Source organism: Psittacula echo (genome assembly GCF_963264785.1).
Source record: "Psittacula echo genome assembly, chromosome: 9".
NCBI lineage: Eukaryota > Metazoa > Chordata > Aves > Psittaciformes > Psittacidae > Psittacula > Psittacula echo.
The window spans coordinates 17,945,919-17,973,908 of record NC_137745.1 but is presented as its reverse complement, the minus strand read 5'-3'; the positions used below and the strand labels follow the sequence as shown (position 1 = coordinate 17,973,908).

Sequence of the window (27,990 nt, the reverse complement as noted above, 5' to 3'; positions counted from 1 at the left end):
GGGGCTGCAGCGTCTGGCGTGACCATGGCCTCGCTGGGCATGGCGGCACTGAGGAGGAGCAGCGGTGCTGCCCCCCGGCTCCTCGCCGTGGCCGTCTCCTGCCAGAGCTGCCGCCCCAAAGCCAGCCAGTGCCCCGGTGACGGCAGCCACGGGCAGCCCCGGGATCACCACCCGGCGGGCCCCGGCAGAGCCCGGCGCGGCGCCGACCCCGGCCCCGCCGTGGGCAGCCAGCCCCTCCCGGCCGAGGGAGCCGACACCAAGACCTATCTGTGGGCCAGGTACCACGAGATGAAGAAGCTGGTCTACGGTAAGGGCTGCCTCCGGGCGCTGGGACTGCCACGTCCTGCCGGGCTTCGCCTTTCTCCTGTCTTTTTTTCCCCCCCTTTCGCATCCTGGTGCCTTTCCCCGCGTCGCAGAACTGGGGATGTGCAGGTTGCTGTGCAGCTGCCGGAGTCAGCAGCCTTCTCCCTGACAATGCCGTCTACACGCCTTCTTCACCCCGGGGCCCTCTGGAATGGTTTGATTTCTTGTGAAATCTGGCCCCAATCTTCCTCTCCCCATTTGAGTTTCCCTCTGTAAAGATCACTCAGCTGGTCTCAGTGTTTCAGGACTTGCAGAGTATTGGGGGTTCTTCACAGCTGCCCACCTTAACAAGAATATAGTCATGGCAAATGGTCTAAATGAAGGGCTTGTGGCATTTTCCTCAAATGTGCCATTGGCTGGCATAGAGAAATGTGATTACACTAGGATGAATAGGCAGGGATGTTGATTGAAGTGGTGAGAAGTCCAGAGTCCAACTTGTAACTCGCCATTGGCACAAGGATGAGCATGGGGAAGATTGATGCTACAGCTGCTAGGATGTCTCCTGATCCTGAGCTCAGTTTGTGTTAGAGATGCAAAACAGCTTTTACTCATGTGTGCATGTATGTTTTTGCTTCTGTGGCCAAGAAGTTACGTGGTTCCATCAGATACGTTGAAATCTCGCCAAGGGAGGAGAAAACTTGTGCCACTGGCCAAATCTGGCCATGTGTAAAACAGGACTGTGGTCTTTTGGGCAGCAGGAGACCTCTACTGTGTTAAGTGCTTCTGAAAATGTGAAAAAATAGCTTTCATGGCATGAGGGCAGAGAATTTTTCCTGCTGGTTTCTTGATTCTTGGAATGCTGAAGGTAAGCACTGTAGAGCTAGGAAGTGTGACTTTGTCTGCTGTTAAATAGCTCTCCCTTAGCTTTTGTTTATCTAAAGGTTTGGAAAAGGAGAGCAGCCAGCCTTAGCCATCTAGAAGAACCATCTTGCTGTTCTGAGACTGACAAGTTGTGTCATTCCCTCCTTCCCCATCTCCCAGTACATGAGATCTGATATAAAATGACACACAAATATAAAGGAATTGGCTGCTGATCTGTTGGATACTCAGCCTGCTTATTCCGGCTTTTGCAGGATGCGAGCTCCTTTGCCTGAGCTGCTAAGGCAGTAAAGGGTGCTGACAGAGGACAGTGGCTTTGTGTTGAGTCCCTGCTCCAAGACTGAGTTTTAGCCTCACTGCGTGAGAGAAATTCCAACTTGCAAGACTTGTAATGGTGTTTGGACCTTAATATCCTCAAAGGCTATTTATTTCTTTTCCATAATGGTATTGAAACAGTAAATGCAGATGTGTTCATAGGCTCCTGAGAAAAACCTCAGTTTACTATGTGACAGATTATGAAGTTTGTATTCACAGTTATGCTTTGTAGAGAAGCAAGAAGTACAATTATTGCTTGAGATGGAGAACTAATCACCAGGACTAAAGGCAAAATGAAGTTGGGCGAAGAAACCCATGTGTTACAGAGCAGACTCTTTACAAACCTTCGAGATGGCCTTTGATTGTTTAAAGAATAGCTCTCCAAACCAAAATTTCAAGACTGTGCTGTTATTCAAGTCTTGTCAAGAAGAGGCACAAACAGAATTGGTCCAAGTTGGTTTTAATTGTTGCTTTGATGACTAAATTGCCATGTGCAAAATGTTCATCAGTTTGTTCTTTTGCTCTTAATTTCTAACGCTGACGGAAAGGTGAATGTCTGTGGTGATCAATACTCATCAGCATGGAGTTTGAGAAGGCTTCTAGGCTACCACCTTCTTCCTTCCTTCTCTGAAACTCCACCTCTGAGGTCCTTTGTCCTATGTCATTTAATGGCTACTGGTTTTGGAGAGAGGTTTCTGCCAGCAGAATTTATGATGTGTTTTCAAACCAGCTCTTGCTTAGGGCCTGATTTATAGAGCAGTGTTGCATTTTTGCACAGAAGGGATTCTCATGATAAATGCTGACCAAGTTGGATGGGGCAGGATGTGTAGGACAAGAGCTTCTGTGCAGTAAAGTTCAGTGGTTGTAGTTCAGTGCCAGAGCCCAGGCACCAGAAGTTCTCAGCTTTGTAGAAACACATCTGTGTTCTGCCAGGCTTGAGAGTGGTCATACAAATGACAGCACAACATAGCTACACAAAAGGTGCTCCTGAGGTGAAATCTGCTCAGTGCTGGTGCAAGAGAAGCCATTCTCTTAGTTTTTCCCTCTGCCTTTTGCAACTGATATTTAGGACCAGATTTCATTACCTGCCAAGAACTTGAGGCTATTCTTACACTTAATGTGCTTTGCTTTTCTTTCCTCTGCCCAAATGAAAAATGTAATTGCGTTTGCCAGGGGGTGGTGTTGAGCAAGACTTGTATTCTGATTTTATGGAATCTGAAGTGTCAAGGAAGGCTGATGTGCTTTCTAAGTAAGCAATGTATGAAGTCTTGTTCTTTAGGAAACATCCAATCCTGAAAATCTACGGAATTGGCAAGCCAGTGAGGATTTAGCTGTGAACAAGTGTGTATGTTTTTAACTGTATCTTTCAAACTTGTAAATGTTGTTACAATAGATTTGCTTTCCTAAGGAACCTTTGTAACAAATGTTAACTCCTTGCCTCTGCATGACAAGCTTGAGCGTGGTTAAATGTGAGAACTACTGAGAGTAGAGACAAGTCTGCAGACAGCAAGAGCTTGGTTAGGTATTGATAACACTGAGGGTGTAGCTCAGAGGTAGTCCTCTCTCTGTCTAGTTTATGTGGATTGAGATACCTTTGCATCTAAGTGGTGCAAGCCGCAGTCAGCAACATGTGCCGATTGCATTTGGAAATGGGAGAGAAGATGACACCCCTGCGTGATCAGTGCATTGGTGATTCTGGTGTGGTACAGAGGGAGTTTTTGCAATCCAGCACATTTTGATTCTGCTAATCTCAAGCAGGCACAAAGATTTAAAAGCCTCACTCTTTGCCAAACCAGGAAACAAGTCTAGAGCTATGATGATAAATGCCCTGCAAATCGCTTAGGGAGTGTGCACATTGAATGAGTTGTGGCATCCTCAGATTGAGCTGGGACTGGAAATGACAATGAGCAAGTGTGACCAGATATGTTAACTTCTGAATTCTGCTTTCCTAAATGTAAACATTTTTTCTTGTAAAGAGCTCTTACAGCAGCATTTGTCTAGTGCCTTTGTGTATATAAAAAATGGGGTTTTTCTGAATGAAACAGGTTTTTTTAATATTGTTTTTAGTCTGTATATATTTTATTGGCAGGAAATCCCAGAATATTTAGGCACAATGGCATAAATTCAAGACTACGCTCCAAAGTGATTTTCAGCACTCTTTTTAACATGATTCCTCTATCATTTAACGTTCTTTATGTAAGATTTCCTTTCCCCTCCTCTTAGTAGAAGCATATACTTCATCTGATTGGAGTATTCTGCAGGAAATGGTACAAAACAACACTTCAAAAAGATAAAGAGGTACTTGGAAGGGAGGAAAACTGGCGGTTTGCCTTTAGAAAGAAAGTCAGTGTGAGCAAAGGGAACTTTCTGATCATGAAGAACGTGGAGGACGGTGACCATCTGCTTTTCAGTGTTGTTCTTTTTCTCACTAGTCGTACAAAGAAATTACCACAGATGCCTGCTGCAGTGGACCTCTGGGAGTACACAAAGGGTGTGAGAGATGGGTGTAAGTTGCCTTTTTTATGTGTTCCTCTTCAATAACATGCTGGATCTGAGGCTGAGAGAAAAGGAATGCTTCCTGCGTGATGTTGTTGGTACCCCAGGGAGCTCAGAAAAGCACAGACGTGCTTGGCACCTCCTGACCAGAGCATTTTTCACATCAGAAGGGGCCATATGGTGTCTTGGCATCTCTAACCGTTGCACACAGTTAATTACCTGCTTTTGTTTCCATCTCCGCTCTCTTGTTGGGGATTGAGTTTTAGTGCTTTCTAACAGTGTGGGCTATTGCCTGGGAAGAGACACTTGTGCTGTTATGAAGATATTTCAATTTAAACAGCTGTTCAGGGCCTTATAGTGGTAAAGTGAAGGAGGTATTGTGTGTTTACCTTGCATTTACACCCACGTGTAAAAAAAGCATGAGCTTTCTTGTGCTTTGCCTTTGTTGGCTGAGTTTTACCATGTACCACAGATATGCAGACACTTCCCTTAAAACCATCAGAGTAGCAAACCAGAGCAAATTGTGCAAGTATGCAGATTCCAGGGGTTTGTATGTATTGCAAGAGCTGTTTTTTCCCCACTGTCCTCAGATGTACACACGTCGGTTCTTCCTTAGATCACACTTCCTTGGTGAAGTGCTGAGTAGACAGTGACTGTCTGTGGTATTGTCTTCATTTCCAGCTAGGACTCAAATGGAAAGGGTAGATGGGATTATCATTCTTTTTTAATAATCAAAAGTGGTTTTAATTTTGTTTGGGTTTTTTTCTTGCTGTAATTTATCATATCTGTCCCTCAATCTGTTACATCATGTCTTAGCAGAAAAAAAGCAAAAGCTATCATGCTTGAAAAATGGCATCTCCATAGGCTTCTGGAGGGTGTCTGTTTTGACTTGACAATTGCCATGCAAACTGAGGCAGAGATCCCTGGCAGGTTACGTGCTGAGTGTCAGCAGAGCAGCAGCACCCAAGTCTGCAGCCCAGGACTTGTTTAAGCACTCACAATTTGTAACCGCCAGGTGATTAAGCAAAACAAAAAACAAAGCAAAATCCAAACTGGGATTATTTTAACAAAAACCTCAAAACCCAGACAAAAACCAGCACAAAACCCCTCAACAAAACCAATCAACCAACCAAAATCCACCAAAACTAAAAAGCAAACGAAACTAACAAAAATCCAAACTTCTTGAAACCTGGCTCAGTAAACCAGACCTATTTGGGCTCTCATATTGAAACTGATCTTGCATGTGCTCCCACCTTTTGACCCTTCCCTGAGGTAGTTTGAACCTGCAGAAAGCCTGTATGAACTTAAAAAGGAGGGACTCTTACCACCATATTGAGGAGGATGCTGCAAGTGGACATTTACACTGAGTCAAACAGCAGCATGGGTCTCTGGACTGAAACCCAGAGCTTTTTCTTTATTTCTAGGAGATCAATGACTTTGAAACTACTGTAAATGTAAGATTGAGGATGTCAGCGTGGAAAGAGCAAGCTGTCAGCAAGCTGCTGCAAGTTGGTTTGGTGACAATGATGTGTGATAGAAAACACAGCAAGGAGATGTGCTCTGCTCCAGGAAGCGTGCATACGGAACACGTGTGAGGCAATGGTGAGAAAGCATTTTGGCTAGTGTATGCATCTTTTCTCAGCCCTTATGTGGTAAGAGAGAACATGCTGTGTGAGTTAGTGGCAAAATATCCGAGTGGAGTATAATGATCTGGGCTGGAGGCTGTCAGAGAACAGCAGAGAAACTGTGCATTTGAGGCTGGCAGGAAGGAGTATTGCTTCATCCCATGGGTCTAAATATACTTCATAAATCATATTGTGGCACAGTTACTGCTTATGCTTCTGATCACAGATAAGACTCACTTCATGCTCTTGGTGAATCTCAGACTACCCCGTCATTTTAACAACATCGTACTCTCACTGAGCTTTTCCTGAGGGTGTTTCTGCAAAAGTTGTGTCTCTTGTTGAACCTAGATGGGTGTCATGTCCTCTGTGAAAGAAGAGATGGGGTTCAGGCAATGGTATTTTGTGCTGCTCTCAGGCTATCAAAATGTGTTGTCATAAATTTGTTAGCAAATGATGAATATTGGAAGAGCTTAACCTCTCTGTAGGGATATGGTAGCAGCAAGTGGGGTGCATTTGTTGTATTAATAAAAGCTTTCATAGGAAGATGAAAGTGCTGCACATGTGCACTGTGATGTGATTAGGGCTCTGTTATTTTCCTTGTGAGAAAGAAAAATAGCACCCTGCAAATGCCAGTGTATGCTTGGAAAAAGATCTTCCCACAAGTTATCCGAAGGTGAGGACAGGAAGTGGAGCTCTGTTTGTTTATGGTGCAAAGACTGTTTATGATGGGAGGATGAAAGTTGTGATCATCCAAATCCTATTTATGGTTTCCGTCTTTCAAAATCCCAGTGGAAAGTTCTCTGATCGTGTCTGCTCTCTTCAGCCTCTTCCAGGAACTTTGCCACCAGCAGAGTCACTGAAAGGGAGCTCTTGTTCCTGTAGTGTAGCCAGTAAGTCAACCCTTCTGCCTTAAAATACTGCTTGCTTTTCTAGTGGTTCCTCTGTAGCTTATCTGGTGAATTGCATTTGAAGGCCAAAGGAAAGAGAGTTAGGAGAGAGGGATGGGTATGTTTTGTAATGTGTCTCTCCCCTGAAAAATAAATATTATGGTATATCTGAATCCTGTTTCTTTGGTCACCTCTTTGGATTAGCGCTCACAGATGCACTTTGGGCTTTTACCTAAATTCTGTAATCATTCCAGACAAAGTCTTTATTGGGAATGGCTGGTATCTCTTTCTAATAATATTTTTCTTATTCTAGATTCAGATGAAACTTGGTTTTATAGTAAGGAAGCACTAAAGAACTGGCACAGGGGTTCTTGCTAAAAGCCAGAAGTTAAGGTAGGAAGGGAAAAAAAAAAAACCCTGCCTGCTGATGCTGTGTAGGATCTGGAAAATGTCTGCACTCTTCCTATCATTCAAAGAGAAAATTACCTGTCTTTGAGGAGGGAGGAAATGGCTCCTTCCCCTCTCTATCCCCCAGTGTGGATATGACTAGGCAACCTACTACAGGGAACTATTTTTATTGCTCTTTCTCATCTTGTGAAGGACAGCTCTCTGGAGTGGGAAGCCTGGCGAGGGTCTGTTCCTGTCTCTCCCACTGTAGTGCCACTGAAGCTCTCTGCTCTCTAGACTAGCTCTGACAAACAAAGATACAGGTAGTTCAGCTGGAAGGTCACTTAACCCCCATTTTCCCAGTGGTGCGGGGAGCAAAGTGTTATTCACAAACATCTTGAACAGTAAGCCTGTTTTGAAGTGACAAAACACATGCAAGGACTGAGCTGTTTCCACAGCTGTTTATCAGAGGAAAGCAGATAACTTGTTGCTATCAGCATTGCATGCTCCAAGAGCATAGCTTAATGTGGAGTTTTTACATTTTGTTGGTGCCTGTACAAAACCTTGTTTTATCCTGCCAATTTATAATTAAAAAGATCCAACCCACAAAACAACAACAACAACAAAGCCCTAACAGTACCTGCAGGATTGCTCTGTGAAGTCTGGCTGCTTCTGTGAGAAACCTAAAATGCCAAAAGAGAAACCTCACCATTTCTAATTTGAGGTAATCCAGGTTTCTCAGAGGAGCCTATTTGTCTTGCTCAAGTTTTAAGTGAGGGGTGCATGTTTTCCTGGTGATATATTGCAGCTGCCTTCCATGCTGGTGAGCTGCTGCTGAAACTGCAGTGAGCTAGAAATTTGAGACTTGAAAATCTCAGTCTGCTTTGCTTCATGTAGGCCAGAGAGGACATTGTTTTGCAGCTTCCTGACACAAAAGGTCAGTCTTACTGTGAAAGACTCATCCCCAGTCACAGCCAGAGGTTTCACAGTGAGTTTTTTCACGGGGAGGATTATTTGAGTGAGTTTGTGGCAGCAGCACTGTGCTCCTTTGCTGCTGCTACGTAGTACTTCTGGCTCAGGTCCACAATGAGAAGTTGAAATTTCAGTGTTCCTCACAGTTTCTCTAATTTCTCCCCTTTCCCTTCTCTTAGATCTCCTTCCACCAGGAGTCTGCAATCTCCTCAACCCGGCAGCTATCTACGCAAACAATGAGATCAGCCTGGGAGATGTTGAGATATATGGCTTTGACTATGATTACACATTAGCACAGTACTCTAATTTACTACACTCTATGATATTCAATACTGCCAGAGACATCCTAATAGAACAATTCAAGGTAATGATGTGTTAAGAATTTCCACTCAATTAAGCTTATTGCTACACTCCAGACTTGCAAAAATGCTGCGTTGTGCACATGTGCCAATTACTTATTTTATTGAGATAAATTTCATGTTTCACAATCTTTGATTGCAGAAAGTTTTGCCTGTCCATGGAATTAATTTCCTTTGAGACAATTAACCATGCTCTACATTCCTGAGGTTTTATAGATACGGAGCAGGAACCTTAGTCTAGAAAGATCTCATCTGTTTTACTTAACTATGGCAATAATGCCTACAGAATTGCTGGTTTGAGGTACACATGACGAATAAACATGAATTGTGGAGCAGCATTGAAGCTGTACAGGACTTAACCTGTGCAAGTCAATGTAAATGATGCTGCATAGCTTGTCCAGTAATGGGAATCTTGTTTGCAGTAGGTCTGTGCATGTTCTTCTCACCATGTCTTTCATTTCAGAGGGGCTCTGCAGTGCCACTGCTTTGCCAAATATATGCGTTGAGTGGAGCTTACCAGAAGTGTCCTCACTGCCTGAGTGAATCTGTTATACTTTCACTAGTGTTCCTTACATGAGAGAAACTAGTTTTGGGTATCCTGTTCCTTATGCCTTTCTCTAGTTATCCACTTTCTTTGGTGAAGGGGCAAAATGATGTGCACCTGTTCCTTGGCCAGTTTATGCGTGGGGTGAGTGGACTAGTTGGACTGAGCAGGCTCAACAGGTGAAATTATTTTGTTGATAATCAAATGCTTATGCCTCTAACTACTTCACTCTTTGTCTTCTCAGTATCCAGAAGGGCTTGCGAAGTATGACTACATTCCAGGGTTTGCCATACGTGGACTTCACTATGATGTACAAAAGGTAAGCTGTACAAAGTTCAATCTCCTGGGCTTTGTCTTCCATTGGGGTATGGTTTTAGTGGAGTATTTTCTGTCATTGCTTGCAGTAACATTGATCACCAAGCTATCAGTGAGCCCAGGTGTCTGTGCTTTTCATTTTGTGGGTTCTTCTTACTTATAAACCTTCTAAGGGAAAGATGTCTTTTATGTTTGCATAGTCTCTAGCAAAATGGGACATTCTAGCAAAGACCTCTGGTAAACAAGCCTTGCCAGTTTAAAAGTCAATTAGTTCCACAGCTAATAAATAGAAAACTGAGCTTGTTGATGTGATCATTTTTGGCTTTCAGGAAATTTAAGCAACAAACCTCAATTCTGCAACTACAAACGTGCCAGGAGGACTGGCATTATGTCTTACTCCAAGAATAGAAACGACTTGTCAGGAGAATGCTGTAGGAAGCCTTCCCCACCCCCTACCCTGAATAATAGGACTGCCTGGAAAAAGATCCAAGCTACTTGAGATGCATGCTTCTTAGGAGCACAGGCAAAGTGCAAGCACTAGGCTTTAACCCTTTTCAGTGCTTTGGACAGATTCCCTGAAAGCCTGATGCCCAATGATGTCATGCTGGCTGCTGCAGCCAGGAGTCAGGTGGGAGCCCAGCAGAGAAAGTTGCTTCACTTTAGCAGCTTTTCTCACGTGGGGCTTTGAGCAAATCCAGGGAAGCAGCAGCACAGGCTGGAGCATGTGTGTGCTGTTCTCCAGCAGCGGAAAAAAAGAGAATGAAGCAAAAAAGCTATATAGAGTTTTCTCATGTCTTTTGTTCTAACTCTGGCGGCAGCATGGCAACACACCGCCCATACCTCTGACTTCATAAAGTGAGAAGTGGATCTGTGAGAGACTCTGAGAAGTTTCTTTCTCTGTTTGAATCTCTGGCTCATATATTGGCAAAACACAGACTAGCCAAGCCAAACAAAGCTAGCGAGTGAGCAGAAGGTGAGAACTCTCTTTTCTTAGATCAGATTCTGCAAAAGACACAAAAAGCTGGGTAATGCCTAAGTTAGTCAGCATGTTTGCCTGTACGCCTCACAAACTAGTGGGAGGTCTGCCCCGCTAGCTGTGTAACCAGCTACAATGGTATGGTATCATAATAAAAGAATGTGCCTGAAGGTTGTGAATGCTTTGTGGAATCTATTACCTTGCACTGTGGTAGAGACAGCACAAATAGTTTGATGCTGTGTCCTTTTCAAGTTGCAGAGCATTGTGAATTTAGTAAGAGGCTGCTTTTGATGCCTGAGCACTTGTGTTAGTGCTTCACAATGATGGATGGTGGAGAAGAGATGACTCATGAATATGTGAGTCTGATACAAAAAATGTGCAGGAAGCTCTGATGTTACCAGCCTGACATGCTCCTGAACATCTTTGAGCATCTTTGCTGAATTCTGCTGGGGACAGGGAGAAATGGTGGAAGGGAGAGCTCTTCTGTGAAGAAAATGACTTGATGCAGCTGAGCCCTAAACCAGAATTTGCCCATTTTGTTCTGCTTAAGATAAATGAGACAAGAAAAAGATCTGTTGTGCACACAAAGTTTCTTTGCACTGTGTGTACTTTTGGAAGAGAGATAAGAAGCTACTGAGTCAAAGAAACATTGTTCTCTCTGTTTTTCAACTGCATCCCTATCCACAGACTTTGGAGTGTAACAGAGAGTGGTATTTTGGCTCATAGAAAGGTGGTATTTTGCCAGAGAGGCCAGTTATAAGTCACAGTATGAGTAAGTGTGTGTGAAAGTGGCTGGAGGCTAAGCGCAGCTTAAAGTACATAAATGTGGAATGTTTGTATTGAATTTTATTTTCTAAATGTAATTTGTGTGGAACTTGAAACATAAATAAGGTTTTAGTATAAACTTACTTCTAACAGTAAATGTCTCTCCCTTATCACAGAGTCTTCTCATGAAGATCGATGCTTTCCATTATGTCCAGCTGGGGACGGCATATAGGTCTGTCTGTTCTGAAAATCATTTTCTAAATGCTCATATATGCAAAGGGGGATTACTAAATCTGAGTGTATGTTCATGGCATGTGAGGTGAGGTTTTTTGAGCAGAGCACAGTCTCATCTGGCTTATCCTGTTTGTGCTTGCTTCAAATGCTTACCTGGCATATAATTGCAGGGAGTTATTTTTCTCAAGCATTTCAAGCCAAGTGTGGGTGGGAAGATCTGGAGCTTTTTGTAATGGTTAATAACACACCTGGTCGCGTACTCTGCATGACATCTGAGTACGTGACAGCACACTTGGGTTGATGTCTGTGAGCAAACAGTGCAACTAGGAAAGGACTCCTCTGTAGGTGGTCCACATACAGGCCTGTCTTCTCCAGGCAGGGGTGTACCCCAGCAATAGTCTGCTGTTCCTTCTCATAAAGCTAAGAGGGGAGTGGTCCACATAATGCAAGTAAAATCTTAAAGCAATGCAGACATGTCAATAGAAGTAACGATGCATCAGAATCTGAGCTCAGTTTAGGGCCTAGGTTTTAACTCCTGCTGTCCTCCAAGGAAAGCTGCATGTGTGTCTGATAAGTGGCTGAAACAGTGCAGATTGGAGACTGGGACAAAACCTTACCCCAAAGTGGAGTGGGGTTAGTGTGTAAGAAGTAGTAATTCATGGATACTGGTAGCAAAGCTCCTGTAAATCTGTGTTATATTTCCTGAGCATGGAAGCTAATGTTGTTTTTTCTTGAACTCTGCCCTTTTGCTGTTAAGCTTCAGTTACAGTAAACACTCTAAGAATATTAAGAAGGGAGTTTCATAATCAAAGAGAATTGGCTTCTTTGAGTGCTAGCTTCTGAGGAGGGGAGAGACTTACTCAGCTTTGCAAGAGATTTTTAGTGAAAACTTGTTTAAACTTTTTTCCCATAGTGACATTTTGCAATTATCCTTCTTGAAGTGTCCTTTTCCTAGACTGCCCTTTGCTTTTGAGCACAACTGAGGCAACTTTTAGCTTCTCAGAGGCTGTACCATAGGAAAGGAGCAAAGGAAAGTTGATGATTGCTTGGTAAACAGCCATCAAAAATTGCGCAAGAGACAAAACGTGCAGCAGTCAGATAACCTGATGCTCACAAGTGATACAGCTCATAGCCATACCTGTGCTTGAGGATATCTGTGCTTGATGATACCTGTGACTACCGTGTTTCAGAGGGGGAAAATGTGACCTCTGTTTTGAATGGTCTTAGCAAAGAACTTGTTTTGCTTAGGAAAACTGAATAGGAAGGAAACTTCATTTTTAGAAATCTCTTTTCCACTGCTTTTAATGGTGATGTACCTTGTGGAAGCAACCTCTGAAACTACAGTTACCCAGCAGAGCCCAAGTCAGGTCATGGGGCTGATTTGGTGGGGCAGTCCTGTCAGCAGATTGACAGCATGCAGAGAGAAGCCTGCATGAGATCTCTGCATGCAGAGAGATTCTTCTCTCTCAGAAGAATCTGAACTTTGCTGGAATGTGGATAAAGCCCCTCAATTAACTTGAAGAAGCAAACAAGGTGTCTGAAGAATGTCTCAGGAAAGATTTTATGTGAATCTTAAGAAGCCATGGAGCTGTCAGGCTGTCTGTCTGTCTTTGTTGTGCAAGATAAATGTGTGAGTTTTAGAAAGGAGCCTGTTTGTCCCATTTTCTCTTTCTCTGCAGTTTGTAGCTCTGTGCAGACTAGTGATTATTGACAAACTATTTATGTTGTTTTGTGTCTAGAGGGCTCAAACCAGTACCTGATGAAGAGGTAATTGAACTCTATGGTGGTACGCAGCACATCCCCCTGTACCAGATGAGTGACTTCTATGGCAAGGTATTGTAAACCATTTACTGCTATGATGCAGCAGCTCTTTTAAGAGCTATGAAAACAAAGTGAATTGTGCGAGCATGTAAATTACTCCAGCCTCTGTCTGACTTCAAAAGGCTTAGTCCCTAGTGACCTGCAGTGTGTGTTTTTGTTCTAGTGGGAATTTGCCCCAGAGGTTATTTAGCAGTTTAGCATGTGAAAGACATCTGTGAATAATTCCTAAACACCAAGGCTATTGGCCTAGAGCTGAAAGCCTCTGGAGACTGATGGCTCTGGAGACTGATAGGGAGATGTTCTCTGCTTGGTCCTTGGCCAAATCTAGCTTCCAAGCTACCAGGACAGCCTGCAGTGATGCTATTTGCAGTGAGTTGTGCAGGAGGGGGCGTATGTGTGTGTAGCAGCAGGGTGCTTGCAGTGCCTTTCTCTTTGGTTTTAGGTATGGTTCTTTTTCCTCCATTAAAGGCATCCCCTTCCACACCTCAGTGGCTATTATTCATAGGGTTGGCATCCATGAGTGTGGGTTTTGGGCTTTTTTTTTTAGGTAGAAACGCTTACTGTCACAATAAAGTATTGACATTGTGCCCTTAGGAGCTATAGAAATCCTTCATTTGCCTGAACTAGAGGAAGTTAGGAGAGATTTTTCTTCCTCAAGTGTCTAGTGTGGTGCAGTGAGCAAGCAGAGCCTCACATCCCTTTTCCCCTGAGAACAGCTTTGTTTCTTGCCCTTTGTTAGTTCAGTTGCCTTAGGGGAAGCTGGACTGTGAAGGGCAAGCTTCCTCTGGTAGTACCCCTTTGAGTCTGCTGTGTGAAGTCTCCAGCAAGGTCACTTTTTGATTCCTCTCTCTCTTGGGAACAATTAATCTGGGTGGTTGCTTTCTGGATAAGTGTATACTCTGTTTATAGCTCAGTGTTGTTTCCAGCTTTGAAATAGGATGTTTCTGTTTAGTATTTGTTATCTGTCTGTAAACTGCGCTCCATTTGACTCCCGCTCTGCAGCTCTGCTCACTCCTGAAAACATGAGGTGATTTCACCTTTCTTTTTGAATAGTTGTAGGCATGAAATCTGCTTTGAGCTGTGGCCTTTTGTAGGACCTTGGCTCATGCCAAGGTGTCTTTCTGTGCTGCTTTGTACGTACCAGGTGTTTTCTTCTTTCCTGTAGTTAGCATTGAAAAACACATTTGGCCACAGAAGTAGAGATAGCAGCTTATTCTTTGTGAAGAGGTGAAACTCCTCTCCTAATAACGTAATGAACTCCATAAATGAATAGGTGGATTCCAAGGAGAATGAAAGTATATACAGCTAATGACATTTGCATCCAGCAGTGTCTGCTCAGCCTGTGCACTAGCACATTAGTGGGAAAGCAGCTGGGTTAACTGCACTGCTGTTGCAGTGCAATTGGTGTGGAGTGAGGCTTTAGCAGGGATCTTTGGTCTTGTCCTCCTTAGTCTGCCATGCTGATATCGCTACCTGTATGGCTAACAGGAAGGGCTACCAGTCAGTGATTCCAGGCAGCAAGGCATAAGACAAGTGGGACTGATACAGCTGAGGTGCATAAATGTTCTCCCTTAAGTGTTTTCTTGATCCTCTCTTGGCAGGAGTGTGTGGACAGCTACCAGCATACCAACACCTGCAGCAGGAAGGCACAGATCTTGCCCAGGGTTAGACAGTGCAGCTAGTGTGGCTTTCACTGGCAAAACTAGTGATGGCTGTCATGAAGGTGGAGAACTTGTGGGGTTTGTAGAAAAAGCATATGTGGCATTCTAAAACTATGGTCCAGTTTTCATCCTACCTGTGACACTGTCTGCTGTAAGGAAGTCAAGGCCACTAAATGGGATGAGTCGAGGCTGGACTTGCTGTGTAGGATAATGCCACAAGGCACAAAAAATGAAATCAGTATTGGCAAAGTAAATCCTAGCTGTTAACATCAAAGATTTAACTGACTTCTCTATCCTTAAGGTGTTGAAAGCTGGGTTGTTGCTCTGCTGCCCTCTGCCATACCTAGTGATTTACAGTAGGAGCTGCCTGTCTGTGTCCCTCTTGATTCTTTCTCAGAATCCCCCAACAGGAAAAAAAGAGATGGAAGCTGTTTTCAGGGAATTTTGGTTTTGCCGAGAGAATTTTATTGGGAGAAATGTTCCCTTAGCAACAACACATCAAAACGGACAGAAGTCTGTGGAAAGGATTCATGGAGTATCACTAAGCAGCACTACAGTGTGCAGTATGTAGCCCAAACCAGAGGGCGTGCTTTGTGTTCTCTTCTGCAGTAGGTCAAGTTGTCCTGTGCTGGCTGGCTGGAAACTATATAACCCTCAGCACACTAATATAGCTTCTGATTGCAGCATTTTTTGGTAACAGACCTCAGGCAAAACGCTGTTGTCATTCCTTTGCTCATTTTGCATCACCTTCCTTGACTCCAATTTGTGTTGCCCCCTGTTGCTGTTAGATAGTGCTGCAAAGCATGCCAGTCTCTTGTTCTGCCCTTACAAGACCAGACTTAATAAGAGATGTTACTGTTGTTACATCCTGTCATGACAGGAACAAGCGTTTGTCGTTAGGCAGCATGCGCCCTCTCGCAGCTTCCACCATGCGTATATTCTGTGATCTTTTGGATGCTGCTTTCATGTCTGTCTGTCACATAGCTATAATAAATGCCTTCTGATGTGGATGAATATTATCCTAGAGAGTTGCAACTTCGAGTCTGTCAGTCATGGGTTGCTCAAAGCTGACACGAAAATGCACTATGTGACTGGGTTGCCAGGGCACCTCTGGTGACCAGGTTCATTGAGAGGTCTGTGCACCTCCCAGATTGCTTTTCAGGTACAAGACCTTAGTAACTGTTCCTTTGGCTGCCCTGGCACTTCAGCAATGAAAGGTGAAAAAATTGATTCCAGCTTCATCTTACCCAGTGGGAATCACCATGGTCTTCTGCATAGGTGGTACCTACTGAACAAACTGGCTTTATTTTACTGGAAGGACTCTCTGGAGCCAACGTTGGCTGTTGACCTGCTGATAGTTCTGTGATTCATAGGCAATAAAAATAGCAAATGTATGGGAGAGCTGCCACCTTGCCTAATGCAAGATGAATTATTCCTTGGTTGGAATTTAATGGTCCATTTCCAGTTGACAGCTGGGTGGGCTGAAGTTCTTTTTCTTCTTTGTGCCCACTCTGGGTTTTCTGGAGTGACTCAGGGGCATACAGGTGTTGACAAACTGCTTGTTGGAGTGATTCCTGCATTGCCGTGTGAAACCTCACTGGAATGTGGTTAGAGCAGCTTTGGTGTCCATGTGTCCAGTGTCACAGACTGGTTTAGATGGGGCATCTCCAGCAAGGGCCATAGCTGCTTCTTTAGCGGAGTGTTCTCTGTTGCCACCTGCATTAATGCCCATCTTCTGAAAGAGAAGTTAGTGGCTAGGACTGACTTCCCAATTCCTCCACCTCTACCCTGTGATGTTAATGATGCTTGGTTTGTTTTGTGATTTCTGTAAGGTGAAGATTCTCTCGTCATTTGTTCATGCATTGTGTTTTGGTTGAGAAGAGAAGGCTACTTGCTGAGTGGCTGGGACTTTTCACATTAGTGTTTTTGTTAGCCTGGGATGTCTTCCAGATGGCACTGGGTGATAGGAGTTTGTTTGGTGGCTTTTAGCCTTTTTCCTTTTTTTTTTTTTTTAAGTATTTTTTGCTTAATGTGTCTCTTTCATTTTTTTCTTTCCAGGGTCCATCACTTAAGCAGTTTATGGACATTTTTTCTCTTCCTGAAATGACACTGCTCTCTTCAGTTATTGATTACTTCATAACTCATGGTATTGAATTTGACCAGGTGCACCTTTACAAGGATATATCTGTAAGTAAAGTGTCAACAGTCCCAAAGCTCATACCACATCAGAATTGTCAGCTCTTTGTTAGCACCTGTGAGCTCTGCAGTACCCAGACCTAAGGGGCTGTTTGTTAGTGAGCAGCCTGGTAGAACAGCTTTGTTGCCCCTTTAGATCAAAGGATCACCAGGGAATATTCAAAGCTGTGTTTTCAGAACTTGTTGGGTTTTTGCCTACTCCAGCATTGGTGGTGTACATTCTCTTGCAGGAGTGTGTAGGCTAGTTAGGCTGAAGGTCCTCCTGTGGGGGATCTGTCACAAAGCTTATGTAAATGTTTTCTGGTTTGCAGACTTTTAAGTTCTGTGTTTTCCAGTTAATATCTCATTTTTCAAAGAGGCTTGGTCTGACCCTGTACCAAACAGTTTGCTTTATACAGCAATTGTTGTGCAACTTGCCGTTGCCTGCTCTGAGAATCCACCTATTCCTTTTGTAGCTGCAGAGTAGTCTGATCGTTTTGGGATGTTTTCGAGTGGCTTTCAACAGCCAGTTACTCCAAGGTGCTAACTCTGTCCTACAGCTTCGCTCCTGGCATTTGAAAGGGCTGTTTAGGATTATCAGCATTGTTGGGGATATTGTTTGACCTCTTAGTTAATGCTGTAGACAAGATGCAAGTGCTTGAGATTGCTGCCCTGTGTGGCTTCTGTTAACAGATGATGCACCTTTCTTGGTATCACACACCTTTTTCCATGGAGAGGGGTTTTTGATTTGTACCTTGTGGGAATCTTATGCTCATCCACTTTTAGCAGCCCATACACTCGTCACTCAGTCGTCTTGTGAGGGAGATGGAGCTCCAGGTCTGTGCTGCTGCTTTTGTGATAAGGATCCTCCCTGTCAGCTTTGCTGCAGCCAAGGATTACAACAGCTTACATTCTAACCTTCTGTTAGTGCTTGATAGGAGCACGCCAGCCAGTTTTCACAAGACCTTAACATGTTTCCAGGGTGCTAGCTGTTGCAGTTGTTTTTGCTCTTGAGGTGAGGAAAATGGGAAGAGAGGATACAGCTGACTCCTGAGGCTTTTGTCAAGAGAGTCTTCTGAACCTTCTTTTGAGATCAAATTGGATGTGTTTCTACTTGAAATCTTGAGAGCAGTTGGGTGGTTGACACAGCCTAATACATACTCAATACCTACTGGCAATACAGTGCAAATGGTGTGCTCAAGTCCTCAAAGTCCTGACTTTGCTGATCCTGGCATTTTTCTTTGCATCCCTTGCTGATGAATGAGGTCATTCCAGTGGAATGAGTGAGGTGGGCAGAGAAGAGAGCTAGGACGGAAAATCTGTGCCAATGCCCGAAATCTATACTGAAAATCTGGGACATAAGCACAGGGATCCTTCTGTGCCTACATGGGCACGTGTCTGAGAGGGCATGCAGAGTCCCAGCTGTTATGACAACACAGCTCACAGCGGGTTAAGACATGTCTAAACCTGACACTCTTCATGGTAATCCTGTTTGCAGAGCTGTGTGTTTGGGAGCAGGTTGGGTGCTACAGGCACTGCACTGAGTCAAAATGGCAGACCCTGAGGCAATGGTAAAGGTTGAAGCTGACATGTAAACCAAATAGTCTGGTCATACCAGTTGGGTCGCTTCGTATTTGAGAGTAAGAATGTACAGTTTACCCTGCTTTCCTTTGGAGGAGTTTTTGAGCCGTTTCACACTTCTCCAGGCTACCAATTTCCTTTCCCTTTTCCCTATTCCTTTCCCTTTCTTTTGCTTTTTGGGGGTGGGGATTTAGGAAAGGAGCACACTGAAATCTCTTTCAGCTCTGCAAAGGTAGTTTTGACACAAATCCAACGCATTGCTTGCTTTTAGTGCCAGTGCTGGTCAAGAGAAAATTGTTTGCTTGTTTTTGTTCTCCTGCATTTTTGTTCAGTTTCTTTCCAATGAGGCAGTCCCTTAGTGAACTAGATGTGACTTCTGCCTTTTTACCATTCAAATCCATGGTGGAAAGACTCCTAAAACTGTTTTGAAGAGGTAACGCCCTCTCCTTCACCGTCTCCATCCAGGATGTAAATTCTGATTCTCTCCAAGCTTTGAAGGAAAGGATTTTTAGGGTGATGAGCAGGTTTCACCAGCACAGCATGAGACCAGCAGCAGTGTCGGTGGCGAGTGTGGGAATCCAGTCTGAAAGGGCAGCTCCTAAGCTCATGTGGTGTAACTGGGATTTAAGGGTCCTGGGGAAAGGCAGCATTTGTTTACCTGTGTAAATGGTCAGGGATGAAGATAGTACCATTAAAACAAGCGTTTGCATGCACAAACACTGCTAAATGTGTTGCTGCGCTGAAAATCATTTTGTGTATCCAGCATATCCCATTGGATGGAGACTTGGGAAGAATCTCAGTTGGGTGTGTCCAAAACTATGTTCCATTTTGGCCTCTGGCCTGGAAAACAGAGGTTATTTGGATGCCCTTGACAATATCTGTTTTAACTGCATCCCTCCTGAAAAGTGGGCAGCTTTGTTTTGGCAAAACCCCCTCACCCTCCTAGTGCAAGATTCTGCTCTGCCTCTGCCCACTGGCCCTCCGGGGCCAGGAGCTACAGCCCCTTTTGGCTTGTGGGAGGTGTTTTGGAATCACAGATGTTCTCCTCTGCTGCTGTTCGCCTTGTCTGTACTCTCATCCTTTGGGTTATATTTGGCAGTTTCCACAAGCACAGGGAGGAAGAAAAGCCAGCTAGTGTCTGGTCCAGTACCGTTGTGGGGCAGTAAATGGTTTTGGAGTTGCAGTCTTGGTTTTGCCTTGGTAACAGTGTGTCGACATGTGCTGGTTTCCAGGAGCAGGAAGGAAGTTGTGCTTTCACAGATAGGTTTTGAGGTTTTTCGCCTTCTCCTGCATCAGCTGAGCTAGCCACTGTGTTCTTCTGTTCGTTATGTTGGTGAACCGCACTGTACAAGGTCCTCTGCTTAGCTTAACATAGCTTTTGTCCATTCAGCAAGAAGAGGGCATGTGTCATTACTGTTTTGGTCCTCAGTGGTAGCAATAGGTTTGCATGCTGGGAAACAGGAATGTCATATGTAAGACTGAAACATTTTTCTCTGCCATTTTCTTTAGGATGCCATTAGAGATGTACATGTGAAAGGAGTGATGTACAAATGGATTGAAAAAGATATGGGTGAGTTAAACAGAGCTCTGGTGCCCAACCCATTTTGACATGTCTCGTACTTTGTGGCGTTCTGTGTAAGATGTGTAGTTCCTACCTGCCATAACAGGAGTCAGAGGGACACAGAATTTAATGAAATACTTGATTGTGGCATGTTTAAAGGCAGCTGAGGGACAGAGTGGCATTAAACAAGTGGTATTTAGGGTCAGGTGGAGGATCTGTTTTAATGGAGGAAACAGCTACCTCATTCCTTGTGTTTCTGTTTTCCCTCAGCTTATAAGTGAGGGATGATGGTCTTTGGCATGATGTGAACATGCAAAGGCACCACCTGGGAAGGCTTTCTGATCATTCAGGAGAAAGAAAGCTCCTGGTAGCAACATGGCTTGGAGTGGCTGTGCCTGTCCCTTGTGATGGTTTGCTATCAACCCTCTTTTTTGCCAGCTGTTTCAGTTCCTCAGTCTTTCTTTCCCTTCCCTCTGGGTGGGATTGAAGAAGATGAGGAAGGCCATTTTGTCACCATGGTGGTTCACTACCTGCGTGCCTGAGGCGGATCTAACTCAGGCCTTTTGCATCTCTAGTGGTATAGGAGCTAGGTTTGGTTGTGTTTTTAAAGACATGTGGTTGTGACTTATGCCAGTTTTGATTGACAATGTCTGCTTTATTCTGATACAGAACAGTATATTCTGCATGGGGATGAAATCTATGCTGTGCTAAACCGACTGGTAAACCACAAGAAGAAACTCTTCCTCATTACAAACAGTCCCTTTAGCTTTGTGTGAGTACCATTACTGCACATCAGTGAGTCACCACAGCAAGAACTCTGTTGTGTGGTCTCTCCTGTGAGCATCTGGAAGTTGTATGCTAGAGGTTTTTGTGGCAATACTCATGAGGGTGCTGTCTGGGAACCGGCTGTGGTGAATGCTGCACCCCACAGCAGTCTCCACATCATGGAGAGTCACATTTTTGAAGAAGATACGAGGCTGTGGCTGGCCACAGTGGTACAGAGCTGACAGTTGTGATTACCTCTAGCAGCTTTTGCTGCATCACAGATTTCTCTGGACTTCCCATGGTAGAGGAGAAAGGGTGGGACAGCTTGTAGTGGTCAAAGTGCTACATCAACACTCTGTGCAATGAGAGACCCGTGGGGGATTCACAAATCATAGAATCATAGAATGGGTTGGGTTGGAAAGACCTCAAGATCATTCAGTTCCACCCCCCTGCCATCTGTGCTTTCTTTGTTACTGAAATTAGAGTGTAATAATGCAGTGTTGGGTGAAAAAGAGTACTTGATCTGTTAACTTTGCTGTTCCTTTGCCCTTAGTGACAAAGGAATGAAACACATGGTTGGCAAGAACTGGCGGGACTTATTTGACATGGTCATTGTGCAAGCTGACAAGCCCAACTTCTTCACTGATCGACGGAAGTATGTGTCCTGGGGAAACACTGCCCGGCTGCACGGGGGGCTGAGGTTTTGGGCCCCTTTCCATTTACTTTCCATTTCCACTGTCATCTCTGATAGTCTTTGAGGAGATGAAAATTGACCAGTCTGGGAATAAGTAGCTGGAGTGAGTAGTGCCAGGCAGAAAGCATGTGTCTAAAATTGTCTGTTGTCAGTTCTATCGTCTGTGCTTAACTTAGATTTTTAGGGGTAATAATGTACTTAAATCTTTAGAAAGAAAGGAAGAGTGGACTGGTGTGTATGAGAGCTGGCCATTTTGTGCCTCTAGGTCTTGGGAATGTGCCAAAATCTTTCCTTTTCCTGTTCCCCACAGCAAATATCCATGTGGGTTTGTTTGTTTCTTTCTTTTTTCTTTCTATTATTTTAGTTACTGCATACATGCTGTTTGGTAATTGGCAGCTCTAGAAGCCTTTGTACATGGTGTCTGGGTTTTGTGATCAATTAGGCGCTGCCAAGGGACTAGCTGATAGGCAAGCTGCTGTTCTTGCTTTGCTGTTTGGATTAGTTGCTTTGGGAGCTTATGTCTGCTTTGCTGCCTCAGCTTATGACTGATGAGGAATTCCTGCCCTTCAGGGAGAGGTCTAGTCTTTCCTATTTATGTATTTTCTTCCCCCATTTCCCAGGCCACTAGCATAAATGGGAGTAAACTACGAACTGGATTTATAAACTGTGCTGACCTTGTAAGGATTTTCTTCATGAGGTGTAGGTGAAGTGCCTTACAAATGTAGCCTGGAGCAATGACAATCTGCTCTTCTAGGAGATAAAACCTTACAGCTGCATGGTGCCTAAAGTCCACTCATGTAGTGGGCCAGTGGAATAACATGGCACATACACCCGAGGTGAGGGGAGCCTCCTGATGGTGAGCTGTAGTGAACTGTGGCGTGTTTTCTCTGAGGGAAAGGGCAGGTGTGCACTGGAGACCTCTCATGGTTTTGGACCCCTTTGCCCAGGTACTCTGTAGCATTCATGGTGGGAGGCTGGATTCCTTCTGCCCTAGGGCAGCTCAGGATCATACAATACCTTGGGATAAGATTACCTCTGCTTGCAGCAGGAGCTGCTTCATACCAAGGCTTTTGATCGCAGAGCTCCTAGTTTGGAACTCTTACCCCAAAAGGGACCAATGTGCCTATCGAGCATGAATGTTTATAGGGGTCAAGTAACTTAAGTCTTGGTTTGCTGCTTCTGTCCAAGTGGAAAGTAGTCAGACAAGCCCTCAGGAACAGCAGTCCCTGTTGGGCTGGGGTGTAGCCAGACTGTAACAGGACACAGAGTGTTTTGTGGCAAAGCCTTCTTGGCCTCAGCATTTCAGAGACAGTAATTATGATTCTTTTTTCCCCTCTTCTCCATATCTAGAAAGCAAGAAGGGTTGTTAGGGATATTGCCATGGAATGGTTACAATCAATGGAAGCATTTTGAAAAGGTATTTCCCTTTACACTTTCTCTTCCCCTGAGAAAGTAGTGTAGAAGGCCCAGAAAGGCACTTCTCATCCTTTTATTAGGAGTCGTTACATAGGTAGAAAAGTTTTCCAGTTCAAATGTTGTGGTTGCTGGGTGACAGTTGCCAAAAAAACAAAAGGAGTTGATGTTTTCCCCCTTTCTTTTCCAGACCTTTTAGAAAACTGGATGATAATGGCTCACTGCAGTGGGACAAAATAAACCAGCTGGAGAAAGGAAAGATCTACAAAGAGGTAAAGCGAATGGGTGCATAAGGGGTAGGAAGCAAGTCTGAAATAGTGGGGACTTATAAGATATCTGCAGTTTTGAAAGTCACTGGAAAAGCCTGGAATGCCCCCTGCCCCAGTGTACAATGAAACTTCACCCTAGGAGCTCTGTTCTGACATTGTCCAATGTGGCCAACAGTGCAGCTTTCCCGTGGCTCTTTTGGTGTCCTGGTCCTGGAACTCTTGTCTTGGAGTTGCTCTCAAGACTGTGGTAGTTCAGGGTAAGAAGGCAGAGCTTTCTGCAATCTGATGTGTATGCAGAGATCTCCCACACCTCCACAAGGCTGGAAAAAGAGGACTTGTGGAGGAGGGAATAGAGAAACAAGGGTGATCAAATAGGGTACAAAGCCTAGCTCCTGTCTCTTTCCTGAAGGACAAGCGTGTCTGAAGGATGCGCTGTAACTCTGGTGAACTTGCTGCCTTGGGGTGTTCTCACTGCAGTTGGTTTGTCCCTTGAGAACAAGTTGCCTCTGGCTTTAGGACGGTTTGTTCTTGGTTATATCCAATCCCACAGGAAGAAACTGTTAGCGAGATTGCGGTCAAGTAGCTGGGACCTGACCTGTGGTAGAAAAGTAGGTCATATCCTTGAGTAGTGCTGTTGGGAAGCCTCTGGCCTGTCCGATGGGTCTGTCAAAGTGCTCTGCTAGTGTCCCATCCTCTGCCAAGAGCTAGGAACTGGGAACGTGCAAGTAGAGCTCATGTAAAGTCTCTCTCCCATGGGCAAACTTTCCCAGTGGGTTGGCAACTCTCTCAGAGGAAAAGGTACACCTCAGCAATGGGGTCTATTGCTGAATCAAATCCTGCTCTTGACCACCTACATCTTGTGGCCACAGGTTGCTTAACTAAGTGAATGGTGCATTGAGGAAGGGAAAAGATGAGGGAGGAAAGAGGGATGGGCAGGATTTTGGCCGCCTCTCTAGTTCTCCTCCACCACAATGGTCATCCGACTGCATCAAGTTTGTTGCTTAACTGTGGTTCTTGGTATGTGACAGGGCTGTATCATGGCTGTAGTTCAGCGTCCCCAGCATTTTGGTTTCTTGGAGTGCCACAATATGCTTCTTTCTGGCAAGTGTTAGTGGCCTTGGACCTTACTGTACTGGTGATGTTGCCAGAGGCCTCTTAGCTGACTTTTCTTATCCCTGCAGCGCAGCTGTGTGGTGGTTGTGCTGTGGGTATCTCCTATGAATGGGATCTCAAGGATCATTGTTTTGCCCTGGGGACAGGGAAGTTCAAGTGATGGCCCTCTAGTCCCTCCTTTCCGACAGATGTGGTGTTTTCTGTTTGTGACATGTGTGTGCTCCTAGCCTTCCCCTAGTCTGCGATCTCAGGAGGGGAGGAAACCAGCTCCTGGAGGTCACGTAGCAGGTCTGTAGCTCAGTGGAGCTCCACACAAGTTTCCTGATTGTCAAGTCCACGGCTGTTTGAGGTGACCAGAGCACAGCAAAATGACCATGCTCCTCCCAAGGCTGCGGACCACTTCTCTGCTCTGCCAGTGGCTCCCTGAGCAATCTTGCTCAGTGAGCAGCAGCAATGTTGTGTCCAAGATATGCAGAGGCCTGCCTGGCCCTGTGTTTCTGTGCTCTTAAGGGAAGTCTACACATCTCCAGTGGTGCTTCAGCAGCAGGAGGCCCAGCACCCTGGTTCTGGGCACCCTTTGCAGTGGATACAGTATGTTGTCAGTGGCCAGATGCAGCGCTGTAGGCTGTTGTAGGAGCTGGCTTGTGTTTGGGGTCTTTTGTGCTGACTGGTGCTGTTGGGTATCCACGCTGGCTCTTTCCTGGCACTGGAGACTGGCTGGAGGGATGCTGCTGAGGGGCTTGCACGTTTGCATTGATTGCTTGTGCTGGCACAGTCCAGTCTGGCATTGATGAGGCCTTTTCCTTCCCTAGTGGGTTTTGTTTCTGTTGTGACTCATGTGGAAAACTTGTGTGGAGATGGAAGGGACTCCCTGAAGTCTCCTCCGTGTGCGGATGGATTTTTGGAAAGCCTTGAAAGCTGCTCTGTGCTGTGCTTTGGGGTTTGGTTTGTTTTACTTAGCTGTGCAGCTGCCCAAGCTGCCTGGCTTTTTGGCTTGGTGAAGCAATTCCTGTGAGCTTGTGGGTGGTGTTAGTTTCTTGGGTTGGGATGGTGGTCAGTGATGTGAGAACAGCCTCAGCTGCTCCTGATTCCGGAAGCCTTGCATGATGGTGCTCACCTCACCTCTGATGCACCCTGTGAGATGAAATTGTTATCACCTGAGCCCAACACACCTGGGGTTCTTTCTGTCCATTGCTTAGGGTTTTCTAATTTAGGTGTCTTTCACTTTTGGCCTCTAAACTGCCTCCTTTTGTTGCCTTTTTTGTCCTCCTGACTCGCTATGTCCTAGAGGACAGAACTTCCCATGAATTTGTTTATTGAGTTTGGAAGGGTTTCTGCCTTTTTCTGAGGCCTAAGAAAAGCTGAGGGATGTACAGGGGGTTTTCACATAGGAGGAAAGTGAAATAAAGTGGGAAAGACAGAAACCTCTGGATTTAGACTGTGGGGGAGTGAGCAGGTGGACATCTCACGAGTGTTCACATCTGCATGTCATAAGGTGGCACATCCAGCTGTGTTGACAGCGCTGCTGGAGTGGCTGTCCAGTACCATGCAGTGAGGATGGAGGCATCTGGCCTGTAACCGTGTTTCTCTCTGTGCTCCTTTTACTTCCAGGGTAACCTCTTTGACTTTCTGAGGCTGACAGGCTGGCGTGGCTCCAAAGTGCTCTACTTTGGTGACCATCTGTACAGTGACCTGGCGGTAAGTGAAAAGGCCTCTCTGCCCTTCAGCAGGGGGGAGCAAGCCTGTGTGACTGTTGTGGTGGCAGCTGGGTTGGAGTGTAAAGCAGGGCCCTGATCTGAATGCTTGGGTCTCTGCTATGCTGTGCTGGGTGCTCTGCAGGCTGTGGCTTTTGGGGCACACAAAGGGCACACAAACATCCCCACTCTGCTGTCAGGCAGAAGCAAGCAGTGGAGAAAGGACTCCTGAAGTATTTTCTGTGGATAAAGACCATCTGCTGGTCCATGAATTGGAGAGCAGTTTGTGTGGATCCCACATTTGTAGGTGGTTCAGGCAGCTGAGCCTGGTGGCCAGGAGATAGATGGCTGTTACTGACATGACCTGGCATGGGCCATAGATGCTTGTCCCGTGAGAATCTAAGATGGGAACAGACCACTCTTTTAGGAAGCAGGGTTGTGTTTGGCTTTCAGTCTTTATGGTGAATTCTTGGTTGTTTTTTCACCCTGACCCCTAGGACCTCATGCTGCGTCACGGCTGGAGGACTGGAGCCATCGTTCCTGAACTGGAGACAGAGATACGGATCATAAACACAGAGCAGTACATGCACTCTCTAACCTGGCAGCAGGCTCTAACAGGACTGCTAGAGAGAATGCAGGTAAACAGCTCCTGGCTGAGCAGCATGGGCAATATTCTGCCTTCTGAGTCTGTGTTTGGGGCTTAGCATGGGAATCAGAGGACGTACCAGCTTGCCTGTGTTGTCAAAAATACCTCATCCTCTTCCTGATGCAGTGGACTCATGGGTTTGTGAGTTACAGGTGTCAGGCCTGAGGTATGGCCTGCAGGGCTGACAATGTGGGGCTTTCTGCTGCTGTCTTTGCAGATGTATCAGGATGCAGAGTCAAAGCAAGTGTTGCTGGAGTGGATGAAGGAACGTCAGGAGATCAGGTGAGCATGAGGTCTCCTGGGGGCTCCCAGGCCTGCACTGGGTCTGTTTTGTAACCTATTTATTTTGGGGACAGTGGTGCTGGCCTGTATCCTCCTTGGTGTCACTGTCTGGGTGGGGAGCAGCAGTGCAATGCTGCAGCTGGTGAGACTGGACTGGTTTGAAGGCAGGGTGGGAAAGCGGAGATGGTGTTACCCTGTGCTGGGACGGGATGCTGGGCTGTGTCTACTGCTGCACCTCCTGGCAATGCAGGGGGGTTCCTGCCCGTAGCAGGTAGAGTAACAAGGAGAATAAAAGTGCATTGAATATTCATCACAGACTCACTGCATAGGGACTGGTCTGCATTGCAACTGGGGAGGAAGGGTGCTTAGGGTGGTCCCAGAAGACACACCACAGGGTGGCCCAGGGGTAAGGAACAGGAGAGGGAAGAATCTGTGACCATGGCCTTACCTACAGCGCACCATCTCTTTCCTCTCAGGTCACTGACAAAGAACCTGTTCAACCCCCAATTTGGAAGCATCTTCCGCACATTCCACAACCCCACGTACTTCTCTCGGCGGCTGGTGCGGTTCTCCGACATCTACATGGCCTCCATCAGCTGCCTGCTGAACTATGACGTGAATTTCACCTTCTACCCCCGGCGCACCCCCCTGCAGCACGAGGCTCCGCTCTGGATGGATCAGCTCTGCACAGGCTGCATGAAAACCCCCTTCCTGGAGGAGATGGTGCATATCCGGTGAGGGGACAGGTATTCAGGCAGCATCACAATGCGTGGCTGTATGTGGAGCTGAAGCTCGGCCAGCAGCACCTCTGTCTACCACTAAAGGGCGTTTGACACTTACGTACATGTGTAGGTGGTGTGTTTATTTTAATCCCCTTCACTGGTTCCATCCCTTTCCCTGAGGTGCTTTGCAGGCTGGGCAGAGGATGGGTGCTTGCTCTGGGCTGTGGGAATCAGTGAGGTGGAAAGCCAGTGCTGGTGGGCACAACCTGCTGCTCCCTGCTCTGTGCGCAGAGACACGGCTCAGAAATAGCATCCTGAGTCTCTGGTGCTTGGGAAGCTCAACACACACTCCCACAGGAGGTGTGGCAAGGCGTGTCAGGGCTGTAGCTGTCCCAATAGCCTTGGGTACTACTCGTGAGTCTGGAGGTGAACAGTGAGGGGACAGGGGCACCAACTGAGCAGCCAGTGAAGCACATCATGGAGGACAAAAGCATCAGCAGTGTTACCAATGCAGGTACCAGCAGCCCTCAGCCCCA

The 27,990-nt window shown here is 45.6% G+C and overlaps 1 protein-coding gene across 1 annotated transcript; it reads left to right on the top strand.

Annotated features, from left to right (window-relative positions):
* NT5DC2 (5'-nucleotidase domain containing 2) lies at window positions 1-27,571 on the top strand. Its single transcript, XM_080625278.1, has 14 exons — window positions 1-307; window positions 8,044-8,228; window positions 9,012-9,086; window positions 11,000-11,055; window positions 12,797-12,890; window positions 16,598-16,726; window positions 19,805-19,865; window positions 20,526-20,628; window positions 21,175-21,276; window positions 22,919-23,000; window positions 25,722-25,808; window positions 26,302-26,442; window positions 26,668-26,732; window positions 27,209-27,571. The coding sequence occupies exons 1-14, from the start codon at window positions 25-27 to the stop codon at window positions 27,468-27,470; spliced, it is 1,725 nt and encodes a 574-aa protein (XP_080481404.1). The 5' UTR covers window positions 1-24; the 3' UTR covers window positions 27,471-27,571.
* The last annotated feature ends 419 nt before the right edge of the window (window positions 27,572-27,990 follow it).